The 14438-nt window shown below is 39.0% G+C and overlaps 1 protein-coding gene across 4 annotated transcripts in view; it reads left to right on the top strand.

Moving 5' to 3' along the window:
• The window catches only part of htr2cl1 (5-hydroxytryptamine (serotonin) receptor 2C, G protein-coupled-like 1), a 104189-nt gene extending 90121 nt beyond the window's left edge, over positions 1-14068 (top strand). For all 4 annotated transcript variants that reach the window (XM_034303931.2, XM_026937220.3, XM_053233465.1 and 1 more), the window contains 2 exons: positions 5550-5750; positions 11633-14068. In XM_034303931.2, the coding sequence (XP_034159822.2) occupies positions 5550-5750; positions 11633-12549 (1118 nt within the window). In that variant the 3' untranslated portion in view covers positions 12550-14068. The remainder of the gene's footprint in view (positions 1-5549; positions 5751-11632) is intronic.
• Positions 14069-14438: the final 370 nt, after the last annotated feature.

Here is a 14438-nt window from a genome sequence, read left to right as displayed (position 1 = left end):
ACACACACACACACATTCACACAGTCATACCCAGGGGCAATAACCAATCTGCCTACCTTGTCTTATCTTATTTTTGGACTCATTAAAAAGATGTCCTTGTAGGAAGCATCTGTATATCCTTATTCTGGAAGTCTGCTTAATTCCTCTTAGCACATATAAAGAATGGATTCGTCCTTAATCATGGCAAACTTTGATCAGTTTTCAGGTCATAGCCTGAAGGACATACCATCTTCTAGATTTTGGCCATTGATTTTGGCAAGTTTTTAATATGTCTTTTGAGGATGTAGGAAGAATGACTACTGTGGTTGCAAATAAGACTTCAAACGTAATATGGACCAAAACAGGACATATATTTAGGAGCCAGATCAAAGTGCAACACAACCGAGTTAAAATGGATCAGTAACAATGTCTTTTTATGGACCAATTTAAGCCAGATCACACTGGCCCAATAATTTATATCCATGGATGTCTCTGTTCACTGACTTGGTGTTCACTGAGCTTACACTAAACACGCAAGACAAATTTTATTGTATATTATCTAACCATGAAGATTACAAGGCTGCACTCTTTAATCAAACTTTCTTTGGGTTTATTTTAAGAGTATAACAAGTAAAGTAATTGTGCCCTGTTTAATCTTATTGCTAGCTCTTCTTGTTGGATAATATGCGTTATGAAACATAGTCAGTATTAATGTCTCTTAAGCTGAAAATAGGCAGTGGCCAATATTACTAACAGATGATCAACTACTACCTTTATCTGGCCCTATTGCAGACATATTTTAAAGATATTCCCTGCAGCGACAAACTGTCCGCCTCTCACACACACAGTCTGCGAAATCATAAAGTGCTTCTTATCCTTTGTCACTTTCATCAATCATTCATAAGTAAACAGAATGGAACTGTCTTGACTGGTTATTAATAATTCTGCTCAATGCTGTTTCAGAGCCTCAGAAAGTGAGAGAAATATTGGTGAGTTAGCAGTTTTTAAATGAGTCAGCATGGACAAAGAGCCATGCTGGGCTCCATGCTGCCTGAACAGCGGTAACAGTATAAAAGGCTGTCGCTCCATGCACCATTTTTCATTTGAGAACATTGGTAAATATCCATGCAGAATCATTACATCTGATGCATTCATACTCACTGTTTGAATTGGCTTTCTGATTTATTTGCTGTCATACGTTTTTAGGACTGAGCCATTTTTTCCTAGAAGGAAATCTTTATCCAGTGACCAATGGGCTGCAACTGAAAAATGAACAATCTTCTAAGCTATGTAGTGGGAATGCTGAAAATTACAATTTGTACAAGTTCTAAACATTCACTGCACAACTGCCTTGGACATTTAAATTTGTTATGTGCTTGCAGTCTTTACCATAAGAGGGACTGCTCTGGTACTCCAGTCATTTATACACTGATTTCAAATTTGTCTTAGCCAATGTAAGAGTTAAAATTACAGTAAGTGGAGTGTTAAATAGGCAACTGTAAAAATGTCGGTCATTTGGGGGTGGAAGTGGGGTTGGCAGATGGTTCAGGAAGTGTGAACCCCATGAAGTATTTTATGTCAAGTCCAAATGTTTATTCATGGGAGGTTAACGTAACACACATTCAGCGCAGTTGGTATTCACATCAAATAACACTGTTTTGCATAGTAATTGCACTATAATGATCTTAATAAGGCTCAATGCACTTATAATTGCGATAGCATATTTAGTCAGCCCAGATATGAAAAGATGATGTCCTTTAGTTTGGATAATCACATTTTATTGGCTAGCAGCTGCTATGGTGAGAAACAGGATTAGCCAATGGGGTTCATGCATTTTTCCCATTTCTGTTTAAAAGCCAGTTAGCTACACTCTGAGTTCAGGGCTTTTGAGGTGACAGCTGATGAAGTACTGGAGATCCACTTCAGGAGGAGAAAAAAGGAAAAGTAGATCTGCTTTTATGAGATAAGATGTCCGTTTCTGACATGTTATTTAAATCATTTTCAGTGGAATTGTCATGAGGTTATTTTATATAACATGACACATTCTGAATACCACTGCCACTTCTACTGCTGCCTGGCATCCACCCCCAAATGCATGAATGCATCAGATTGATCCATTTAATTGTACAGATCACACAATGATTTGGCATATTTCCTCATCACCCCCTTGAAATAAATTTCCAGCTATGCCACTGCTATGCAGTTTTCAAAACAAATAACTGGGCAGCCTTCCAGCTTGCTCACTGCTTTCTGCTTTCTTCTGCTCGCGGCCACATAAACTCACGTTCAGATGTGCCACATTAGTCTGTAACTCCTCCCACAAACACCACCCTCGTGCTTCAGACTCTTGCTAAACCACACCCCCACCTGCTACAACTACTACCTTAGTGATGGACGTTGAGCTCATTTTCATTTCATTAACTAGAGATTAAAATCTGCTAATAGACCATGTGTAACTCTATCAGGCCACATTTACTTCAAGTTTCTTAAACGCCATATGATTGTTATTGGATTTCATTGCATTTCTACAAATAGTAATGAGAAACCCCGCCCAACACTAACGTCCACTCTGAAGGACTTGCTTATTAATGTTTATAATTAACATGTGATCGTCAATGGAATCCAAGATTTATTTTCTATTCTTCCATTAACAATTTAGTCTATTTTCACTTTGGTTTACACTTACCTACATTACCCACAATGCCATTCAACCTCCACCTGCCATCAACCTGCTGCTAGTGGGACTCTACCTATAGAGAGTGATGCAGCAGTGCTTTAGTCTTTTAGTCTGTCTCTCTCAGCGCCTCATCTGTACACTCTGCTCCAACAGATCAGCTACCAAAGCTTTATCTTTCATGCTAATACTGCCATTAACACCATCGTGCTCGTCATCCCTAACTAGCTGAGCAGAGTCTCTGCTGTAACTCAGTACAACAGTGTCGTGTAGCTGCATTGCATTCTGGAATTTAGACTCCAACCTTTGCTGTCTCCACTACATATATGTTGGATTTCTCATTAATGTGACATGTCACTGGAAAACGAAGGAGAAAAGAAGCTCTTGCCCTTTTGTTTTTAAGAGCTAACAGTTACAACGTTATCACGTATGTTTGAAATCAGTGAATTTTTGTTGCTCTAAATTTCCTATTAATTATCCCAAATAATTCTGGATAAATAGATTTAATTTTTTTAGGGTGGAATTTCTTTTCAACTTTGCAACTTTTCATACAAAAAGAGTCTTGTCCACGGCCTTTTAGTGCATTAATGTGCGTGAATAGTTTAATGAACTTTTTTTGTATGTGTGCATGCTGTATATACTGTATCTGTCATAGATTCAGTCAGTCTTACGATATGCATGCCATACTTCAGTGCACTTCTTTTATAGTTCACCTTCTTTCTCCATTTCAGCCTGAGTTCTGTCCTCTCCTGCACTGCACATTCTCTGACTGTGTAGAAATTACATGATAAAATGACAATCCATACAACAGACTAAAAGATCATCATTATATCCTCTGTTTGTCTCCTTTCTTTTCTCCACTCTCCTCTAGTTCTCCCTCTCTCTCTTACTCTCTGTCTTTAATCTTATAATTCATTCATGTCTTAGTAGCCTGGTGTGGCATTGTAATGACACAGAGCAGGGGAGACCCTGGAAATCGTGAGTGAAATCTTGATCAGAGGGAATTAGAATTAGAGCTGGAGGACATAATTCCTGTCTCATTGTCTATCTTGAGTGCTAAGACCAGTGCTGGCTGTATGAGCATCAATACCACAGACCTTGATGGGAATAAAGGCAACTTCATTGAAAGGATGCCTGCAAGGACATTTATGAAACAAGTCTCAGACAAAATGATTCTCTAGTGCAGTCGTTTTCAATCTTTGCAGTTAGGCTACCTAGTGGGATATGCCAGTACTGCAGCTAGCATCAATTTTTAACTGTAAAATAATCACTAAACATAATATTATTAGCCAGATTTAAAAATCCGAACACGCATCTTCAGCAACTACTTTATCCTGGTCTGGGCTACGGTGGATCTGGAGCCTATACCTGTAAAACTGGGGGCAAGGCAGAAAATACACGCTTGAAGGGATGCCCAAGGAGGTGCAAGGAAACCAGAGAACCTGAACAAAAGCCATGTGAATACAGGGAGAACGTGCACAGAAGCTCCACACAGACAGTAAACTGAGCCTGGGATTCAAACACTACCTGCTGTACTGCATAAATATCAGAATGTGAATTTCAAAACTTTGTGAACCACTATTTTAGTCAAAAACATTTAAGATTGTCTGGTTTTAGCAAGTAGCAATGTTGAGTGTTGAGAAATACTCACATATTCATTAAAAAATTATAGTCTAATCAGTCAAAAATTATACTCAAATCTAGGCTTTGTTGTGTGAAAAGCTGATTCACATCTCTATCTCTAATCTATAATGTAAGGTCTTTGTGAAGCTTTGCGTATCCTTATGGTTATTGTCTCTTATTAAGGTCTTTGTGAAGCTTTGCGTATCCTTATGGTTATTGTCTCTTATTAAGGTCTTTGTGAAGCTTTGCGTATCCTTCTGGTTATTGTCTCTTATTAAGGTCTTTGTGAAGCTTTGCGTATCCTTATGGTTATTGTCTCTTATTAAGGTCTTTGTGAAGCTTTGCGTATCCTTATGGTTATTGTCTCTTATTAAGGTCTTTGTGAAGCTTTGCGTATCCGTATGGTTATTGTCTCTTATTAATGAAGTTCATTATTGTTACAGCTGTAATTAAGTTTTATTTATTATATAAGTTTTAATGGTCAGGTCAGAGGTTGTTGACTGCAGAAGCTTGTGGAATGTCTTATGGGAAACTTTTATCTAAAGTTTCAAACGTCAGCTTTGATCTCTGTTCCAATATACTTGGCTTTTTTTTTTTTTTAATTCATACACTTGGCCTTTATTTTGTTCCAATAGTCTAATCTACTAGACTGAACACTTTGATCTTATTTCTATTCTCTAATCAGTCTCCTAGTTATCATGGCATATCCATGTCTTCTCCTTTTCCCTTTTCTTTTTCCTGGACCCTTATTTTATCTGGCTCGTTTCAAAGTGGTGCCAGCCTAGCTTTTTAATGCAGTGTAAAAACTGAAATTACATTTCTTTTTTTTTTCTTCCTCTTATTCTCTCACACTCTCTTCTAATTTATAGTTAAACATGCTGCAACAAATAGATAAGATTAAATGATTCTATAGGTCATAGTGTTTTATGTTTAAGTCCTGATGGTTTAACGGGTGATGTGTAACTGATTCGAGATGTATCTGATGGTTTTCTAATGGGATTAAAAAGTGTACAACATGAGTCTGATGGCTCATGATGAGTTTGCAGCAGTATTTCTATGTGTAATGATCTTGCACTGCAGGATATCTGCAAGGAACTGGAAAAAAAAAGCACTGGTATACAGCATTAATGGTAATGTAGATGCAATAAGTGGACTCTTGGAAACCATTACATCTGAATGTTTAATGAAAATCATTAGGCTAATTAGAAAAAGTACGTCTAAAACCTTTTTTTTTTTAATTGGAACTCTTTCCCTTGTGTTCCCTTTGCTCTAGACTATGTGTGGCCACTTCCTGAAGCTCTGTGCCCGATCTGGATCTACCTAGATGTGCTTTTCTCCACGGCCTCAATCATGCACCTGTGTGCCATCTCTCTGGACCGCTACGTGGCTATCTGCAACCCCATCCAACACAGTCGCTTCAACTCGCGCACCAAAGCCATGCTGAAAATAGCCGCTGTCTGGACCATCTCTATAGGTCAGAGCTTACATTTACTTCAGTCTGGGTCATGCACTGACTAAACTGCAGATATGTATGACTCTTTTTGAGGGGTTAGGCTTGTTTCTTCTTCCTTTACTCACTTAAAAGCTTAGGATTATCCACAAGATGGAGTGGCGTTTGTGGTGAAATAAAAAGAAGTTTAAATAAAAAAAAAGGGGGCACAAAGATTGCAAAGAAGAATGAAATGTCTGAGTTAGCAATAGCAAATCTAAATGGATCATCACTCACGGTTACATCGGAGAATTTTGATGCAATCAGAGATAGTAAAATAACCCAGTCGGGGGGCTTCACTGCTTGTAAACAGTGATAAAAAACTATTAACACCTCCTCAAGCTCAGTACATCTTCACTGAGGAAGCACACTGACAGCTGAAGCAGTACCACCACTGATGCAACATCAATCCTAAGGTACTTTCCCAAGAACACACTGCTCAACATGGCAGAATGGGAAGATAAAGATGTCATTACTGTATTAGCTGTAAGATTTGTTATTTAAGAGAGGAGAAACCATTTACACTAGGGACATTGTTCAATATTCTTTTCCTCTAGAGCAGTCTAAAGCACGATTAGCCTCACCCATGCACCAATAAATCAGCCTAGTAGAATACAACCAAAAATAAACCCTTTAATTTGGTTTACTTTGGCTGCTGGCCATACAGATTAAGCATTTAGCCAATTTCAATTTATTACCAGTTTCAATGGTGAAACTGATATGTCTAATAAGTGATGAGCTACATTAAATCTAGCAGATTTATATATGTGTCCTTTTGGATTATGAAATTGATTTGTAGGTATTTATGGAAACAAGGTTGGGAGTGGTAATGAATATTGTGTGTTCAAGGCAGCTGGATTCTAAACTCTGAGTGGCGCTCAGTATCAGTGACACCATGTATCTTTGTTCAGTGCAGGAATTAAGATATGAATCAGGTAACAGATAGAAGCCTCACTCCAGAATGACATCTCTTGAGTGCAGAGAACTAAGTACTCTGTACCTCAATGCTGTGAAGGTAAAACACTATCAAAAAGCTTTCACTTGTAAAAAAGTAAAATAGTTCCTACTTTACTAGGAACACCTTGCTCATCATGCAAATTATCCAATCTTATTAATTAATTATGCAATCAATGCATAAAAACATGCAGATACAGGGCAATGTTCACATCAAACATCAGAACGGGGAAAATGTGTGATCTCAGTGACTTTGACTGTGGCATGGTTGTTGACGGGCTGGTGTGAGTATTTCAGAAACTGCTGATCTCCTGGAAATTTCATGCACAAGAATCTCTATAGTTTACACAGAATGGTGCAAAAACAAAAAATAAAACACCCAGAGAGCAGCAGTTCTGCAGGCAGAAACACATTGTTGATGAGAAAGTTCAGAGGAGAATGGCCAGACTGATTCAAGCTGATACAAAGGCTACAGTAACTCAAATAATTACTCTGTACAACCACGGTGAGCAGAAAAGCATCTCAGAATGCACAGTATCAAACCTTGAGGCAGATGGACTTCATCAGAAGAAGACATTGTCAGGTTCCACTCCTCTCAGCCGAGAAGAGGACTATGAGGCTACAGTAGGCACAGGCTCACCAAAACTGCACAGCTGAAGACTGGAAAAAGGCCAGGTTTTAAGCAGGAGATCAATAACTTCTGAAATATTCAAACCAGCCCATCTGGCATCAACAACAATGCCACGGCTGTTTCTGATGTTTGATGTGAACATTCCCTTAAACTCTTGACTCGTATCTGTATGATTGGCTGAATGCATGAATATGCATGTCCAAGTGTTCCTCATCAAGTGGATAGTGAGCGTACAATGAATCATTAATATTTATATTTTATAATATAAATATAAATATTTAGCTAATTGTAAAGGCAACGCATACATTTAGCGATTCAAAAAAATATGAACAGGCAGATCTGCTGCTCTCAGTAACAGATGCAGAGTAATGACTAACCTTATCAAGATGGATTTTTCTAGTGTAGTCTGTGATCCTGTGAGAATAGTAATGCAGGGTGTTAACATATCAGCTGTTCACTTTTGTGACTCACAGCCGCAAAACAACAGACATGAAGGATGGCACTTACAAATGTATTGACGTACGAGCACAAACAAGGCAGTGCAAATACATTTATTGTTTCTTACATGAATTAACCTCTTCCAGATCGAGAGGATAGACCTGGGCCCTTACTGGATGTAGAGATCATAGTCTACTCTGACCAAAGACAGAAAGTGACATGAGAGTAACATCATGTCATTTACTTCTGAATGCTATGTAATGTTAATGTTTTATTCCATATATTTTCAAAAGTAAGCCACTTCTGAGGTGACATGGTGGATGTTTTGTTAATAAGACATGGCCATGAATAAATACATTGAGGCTATGAGTTAATATTTCAAAGCCACAAACTTCTCATGTGGCCATTTATTTATTATGTTGTGGCCATGAGATACCAAAGTCATGCCATGTATTATATAACTTGAGCCCACAGTCATACTTAATACATAGCCTCCTGTGAATTATTTAGTGTAAATATGCAAAAGAAAAGTCTATTTGCTGTGAGAATTCAATTGATTTATCTGTCTCACTCATTTTCAAATGTCGTCTTAAAAATAACTGCCATGAGTTAATGATTTCATATCCAAGAAAACTTAACTTGTGGCCATAGGCAGCTTATCCACAATTGTACTATTTGACCATGTAGTCACAATTGCACAAGTTAACCATATAGTACACAGCTATAGAAGGGATTTATTTATGGTTCCTCTCAAGGTTTCTTCCTCATATCATCTCTGGGACATTTTCCTTGCCACCGTCGCCTCTGACTTGTTGATTAGCGAAAAATTCATACATTTAAAATTTATATCCTGAATGTGTTTATTTCTGTCCATTGTTAAAAGTGCTATACAAACAAAATTGAATCTCATGGCCTCAATTTACTAATTTGTGATCACACCTGACTTAAAAATAATCACCATATCAGTTCAGTAGCTCTGTACAAATGGTGCACTACAGATAAAAACTTTGTATATGTGGAATATGTTGTGTCTATCTATGAGACTGTACGTATATTTGTGCATTGTTAAATAATGTTTAAATTATGTTTTCCGTTCATAACCCAGGTTCTAGTGTTGAGTGCTTGGTAAATGGACCCGTTGTACACAGGGCTAGAAAGTTCATCCTTGTTGCTGTAACTCCTGATCTGCATGTCAACTACGATTTGAAAATATCCACTCGACTTGGATTCCCCAGCACTCAGTATGAGGCGTTACGAGACACCATGTGAACTTAAGCTTAATGCAGCGTTATAAGTGACTCCACTCGTGCTGTGCTCTCACTGCTCTCAGAGGTGTAGATTGCCCACTAGTGTCTGAAATAGTTTATTGCACTCTGGCAATACCAGGCTATGTCTTTTGAATGCATTTACCAAGAGCCTTTAGCTTTAGCTCCTTTTCTTCGTTCCAGAAATGCACAAGCAAACAGTTTACAAAGCATGTGCATTCAGTATATTAAAGACACACATACTCGCAAGCTCACAAGCATTTGCACCCATGAATATAAAGGACATGTCTATTCAACACACATATGGGATGTCACAGCATCATATTGTACTTGCTGTAAATGTAACACCTTTGCATTTACATTTATGAATTTATATTAAAAAGAATCATACAAATAATGCATTTTATTTATATAACACCTTTATCAACACCTTTTAGTGGTAGACACTTGTATCCAGAGTTAGACAGTTGAGAGTTAAAGGTGTTGGTCAGTGGCTGACTCTCTGGCTCAGTGCCTTTTGTTTCAATGCCTGGACTTTTTCCAATTTTCAGCTTCAACAATTTTGGTGAATCTGTGCCCACTGTAGCCTCAGAGCTAGTAATTGAGAGTTCAAAACTCAGCCAGAGAGTCAGCCATTAACTAACACCTTTAACTCTTAACTGCCTAGCTCTGGATAAAAGTGTCTACCAGATGTTTCCTCTGTAAAGTGACCTTGAGTTTGATAAAGGTGCTATGTAAATAAAATGTAAAATTATAAAGTTAGATTGCTGTTCTTGGCTGAAATGAGTGGAACCAGATGTGGTTGCTTGCTGTTGTAGCCTGACTGCCACAAGGTTCGACAAAGTTGTGCATTCTGAGATGCTTTTCTGCCTACCACGGTTGTAAACAGTGGTTATTTTAGTTACCATAACCTTGCTGTCAACCTGAACCAGTCTGGCCATTCTCCTCTGAACTCTCTCATCAACAAGGCAATTCCACCAACAGGACTGCCAGTCATGTGATGTTTTTTTTTTTTTTTCTTTTTTTTTTTTTGATCATTATGTTTAACTTCTAGAGACTGTTGTGTATGAAAATCCCAGGATATCAGCAGTTTCTGAAATACTCCAGCCACCCCATCTGGCACCAACAACCATGCCAAGCCATAGAGATCACATTTTGATGTTTGTTGTGAAACAGATGTCATTTCAAGAAAGTTTTCAGGAACATAAGTCATGACACATACACCTGCGTAGAAGGTTATATTAAGCGCTAGAAGGCAGCTTTACATTACATCCTGACACATCATTCTATTTTCCCAAAGTTGTAGAAAGAAAAATCTCTTATCTGTTCCAAGCAGCTTCAGCAGGGGCATTGTGGGTTTCTGATAGCGCTTGTGCTTTGTAGTCTAGCCAGTATTCATCAAGAAAATGCTCTCAGACCACCAACTCATTTCTGGTTTCTGTTTGTTAGCATTACGCTCTTGTTGATGCATTTTGTTATTAAGCACATTGCCATCTGTTATCTAAACTGCAGTCTATTGTTTATTTAATTACCTATCGATGTAGATTCCTAAAGAGAATTATACCTGCTATATCTGCTGTGGCTCTGATTCATCATCTCGAAAGGAATAGAATATGCATTTAACCCAGCCATTAGAAAGAGAGATCTGCAATATAAAAGAGCATCTGCTATTTAAAGTAGGGACTTTCTTTTGTGATTCTGTTCTGCCAGAGTAGTTTTAATGCTAGAGGGGCTATATTGGCTTTTCACTGTTTTGCATATTGGTTTTAGACGGTGTGAAGTGTACTTACACTGAGGACATTTGAAAGCTGAGTGTGGTTCATCAGTTCAGTAGAGACAAAATCTCTCTCTAGTTTTACAAGTTGTTACAAGCTATAAGAAAACAGAAATAAGAAGACACAAACTACTCAATTATTCTTATTTTCTACTATGAATCTAACTTCCACTTAGATTGGGATTGTAGCCAAAGAATACTGTCATTAATAGCTTGACAGCTCATTTGATTCTGTAGGTAAAGTATCAGAAGTCGGTAGGCAATAAATCTCTGAGAACTGAGCCTCTTCAAGTACTGGCTATGGCTCAGGAGCAAGATTCCTGTGGCAAATAAATGCAGTCTTTGTTTCCCAAAGGCAAAAGTCTCAGTAGCTAGTGGGTAAAATTCATTTTCTGCTTTCAGCGACATCAGCGTGTAACTAATGGCACGTTGATTTACAACATGCCATTAGTTAGCTAATTCCCTAGAGTAGAAATATTACTTCACTGACTCCTAGATATAATAGTCCTAGAAATTAGTAGGCTACTGCTGTTAAATTTTATCTTGTAGCCATCACAGTTGAAAATGTTCCTTTTGAACTGTCTGCTTATGAATGAATGGATGAAAAAGCAGATTTGAGTTGTAAATATGCTCTACAACATTTCATTAACGTAAAAATCACTTGATGTGTTTCATCAAGACACTCAAAAATAAGAAGAAAATGCCTGAAAATTCATAAAATATAGTAATAAGATATATAATAAGATATATATTGCACCTTTAATTTCATTATTTCCACTTAATCCTCTCTCTTTCTCTGTCTCAGGTATCTCCACGCCTATTCCCGTGATTGGCCTCCGCAACACAGATAAAGTCTTTGTAAATGGAAGCTGTATGCTGAATGAGGAGCGTTTTGTGCTGGTCGGCTCCTTCGTGGCCTTCTTCATCCCTCTTGTCATCATGGTGGTCACATACTGTTTAACTGTCCAGGCCCTTCAGCGTCAAGCCTCTGTCTTCCTCCATGAGGCTAAAGCCTTTTCCCAGCAGCCGGGACCCACGTCCTCGTCTCAGCTGGCTCCACCCCCTGTCCCCTCCCGTCGCAGCAGCCTGAACTGTCTGCGGATCGGGAACTCGCTGAGCCCAGCGACATCCGACAGCATCTCCATGGTGGCTGGCTCGGAGGTACCGTCTCAGCTAAGCTCACCAGCCGTATCCCACGGCCGCCGTGGCATGATGCAGGCCATCAAAAACGAGCGGCGTGCATCCAAGGTCCTGGGCGTAGTGTTCTTCCTCTTCCTGCTTATGTGGTGCCCATTTTTCATCACCAACGTGCTGTCTGTGTTGTGTCGAGGCGCATGCAATGAGCCCCTGCTCTCTGACCTGCTCAATGTGTTTGTGTGGGTGGGCTACATCTCGTCAGGTGTGAACCCTCTGGTATACACTCTCTTCAATAAGACCTACAGGCGTGCCTTCTCCAGCTACATGCGCTGCCAGTATAGCGGAGTCCGGCTCAGGCCTGTGGCCATCCATGTACCGTGCCCATCACAAGCCGCCGTCACACCGCTTCTAATTTGCGTAGACGTTGATCGGAACAGTAACTGCCGCAATGGAGACGGCAACGCACTTCAGAAGCTGGAGTTACCCGACATTGACACTCATCTTGGGATAGAGATGCAAACTGGAGTATCAGCGATATCCGTCAACAGCTGCCATCCACTGGCAGAACACACCAGCAGTGTTTGATTCACTATGGCTGAGCCGTCTGTTGTAGCATGGCCACTAGGATCATCTCTGTGTGTTTGTGTACTCCTTTTTACTCAAGGAAGCGCCACCCCAATGGAACCCGCACCAGCACTGGGGCTGGCCATCACCACACTGTAGAATGTATGTTGGCGGAGCACAGGGCGAGGGGGGGGAGATTTACAGCATCAGGGACTAACCTGGTTCACATGCATTAGGACAATCCAGGACACTCTGCACTGTGTGGGAAATCTGAAATCTAAATTATGATGTGTTTGAACAGGTTCAGATATCTGAATGCCATAAAGTGTTGCATGGCTTAATCTAGTTTTTCAATAAAACAACTGGACAGTGTGACTAAGCAACAAGACTTCCAAAGAGAGAGCTCCAGCTCCCTCATGTGGTTCTTTACAAAAACTGCAGCTGGCTTCTGAGATGCGAGAGGAAGAAGGCTGACCTACATTCACTCCCAAAAACTATCAGGCATTAAATTATCTACCCCAAGTACATCAAAGCTTTGAATAAATTACATTTCCATTACATATGTTTGTTTCAATATACCTATCAGGTAGGTTGCAGCCTAGGACTATCTATGCATAATAATCAATGCATTTTGGAATGGCTGGATCTGGAGTGTTTTATTTCATATAACCTGACAGATTAGAAGAGAAAGGCCTAAAGAAGTCCTCAGATCGTCTCATAACCACAAACCCACCTGTAATTGCGCATCCACGGCAAATCTGTAGAATGGAATGAAGTTCAAATCTTATAGATCATTTCTAATCAAAGCATGCAGTTTGTTGGCTATCTAAGGTATGGCACCAGAGCTATGCTTTAAATCATGACGTTAAAGGTTTGAGACATGGTTTAGACTTGCATAGAAAATGTTGCAAAGTCATGAGAAATGTCACTCTCTCAAAGGTTACTTCCTCAAGCAATACCACAATAGTTGGAGAATTTTCTCTTGAATGTAATTGTCAGTTATCTAGTGGTGCAAACACACAGGAGAACTACACCGAATGCGTGGAAAGAAACATGATTTCTGCTGTACGGTTATGAAAGCCACATCTAAAAAAAAACAGCAAAACCTAGTCTGTCAGATCCAAACCATATGTTCAGAGGAGCTATAGTTGTGTTGTTGTGTAAAATGCTGTAAATGCTTGTTGTTTTGTGAGTGTGTAGAATTTTAGTACTCAGTATATATTAAAGGTCCTTCATTCAAACTGCCATTTTATACCAAAACCTGTGAATGTTTGTTCAAATCACTTCTCCTCTTTCAATCACTTACACATGACCTTCTTTTGTGATGCTGCTATTTATTTAATAAACTTCCATTATCATTCCTGTCAGTGTTTTTCTCTATGACAATATGCCCTTGAAGGAAAACTCCACCCAGAATGACTTGCAATATTTATAATCAATATGTGTTCTTCAACTGTGCAAAAGATTTATTTTATGATGAAAGTTTACAATTCTGGTTGAAACTTCTTTCATCGTTTCGACTTTCACTAATTTCTTACCCATAATGTCATTCGATACTTGTGCCTACTAGTACTAGTGCCAGTGAGAATACAGCTCTACCTAAATGCAGCAGTGCTTTAGTACTTTAGTCTGTGCAGCTCTCTCACTCCCTCATCTGTACACTCCAGTCCAACAGATCAGGTTTCAAGCTTCAACTTTCATGATAACAGCACTGTTAACACCATTGTGCTTGTCACCTAGTACATCACTAACTAGTCTCTGCTGTGACTCAGTCTCATATAGCTGCATTGTATTACTGTCATTACTATGATTTCTCATTAATATGATGTTGAACATTGCTGAAAAATAATGAGTGAGGACAGAAGCACTAAGAGCAAAACCTGATTATCACCCATGTTTGAGATGATTCA

Source organism: Pangasianodon hypophthalmus, chromosome 4 (assembly GCF_027358585.1).
Source record: "Pangasianodon hypophthalmus isolate fPanHyp1 chromosome 4, fPanHyp1.pri, whole genome shotgun sequence".
NCBI lineage: Eukaryota > Metazoa > Chordata > Actinopteri > Siluriformes > Pangasiidae > Pangasianodon > Pangasianodon hypophthalmus.
Note: the sequence above shows the minus strand (reverse complement) of the source record. Positions and strands in the feature narration are given on the sequence as shown.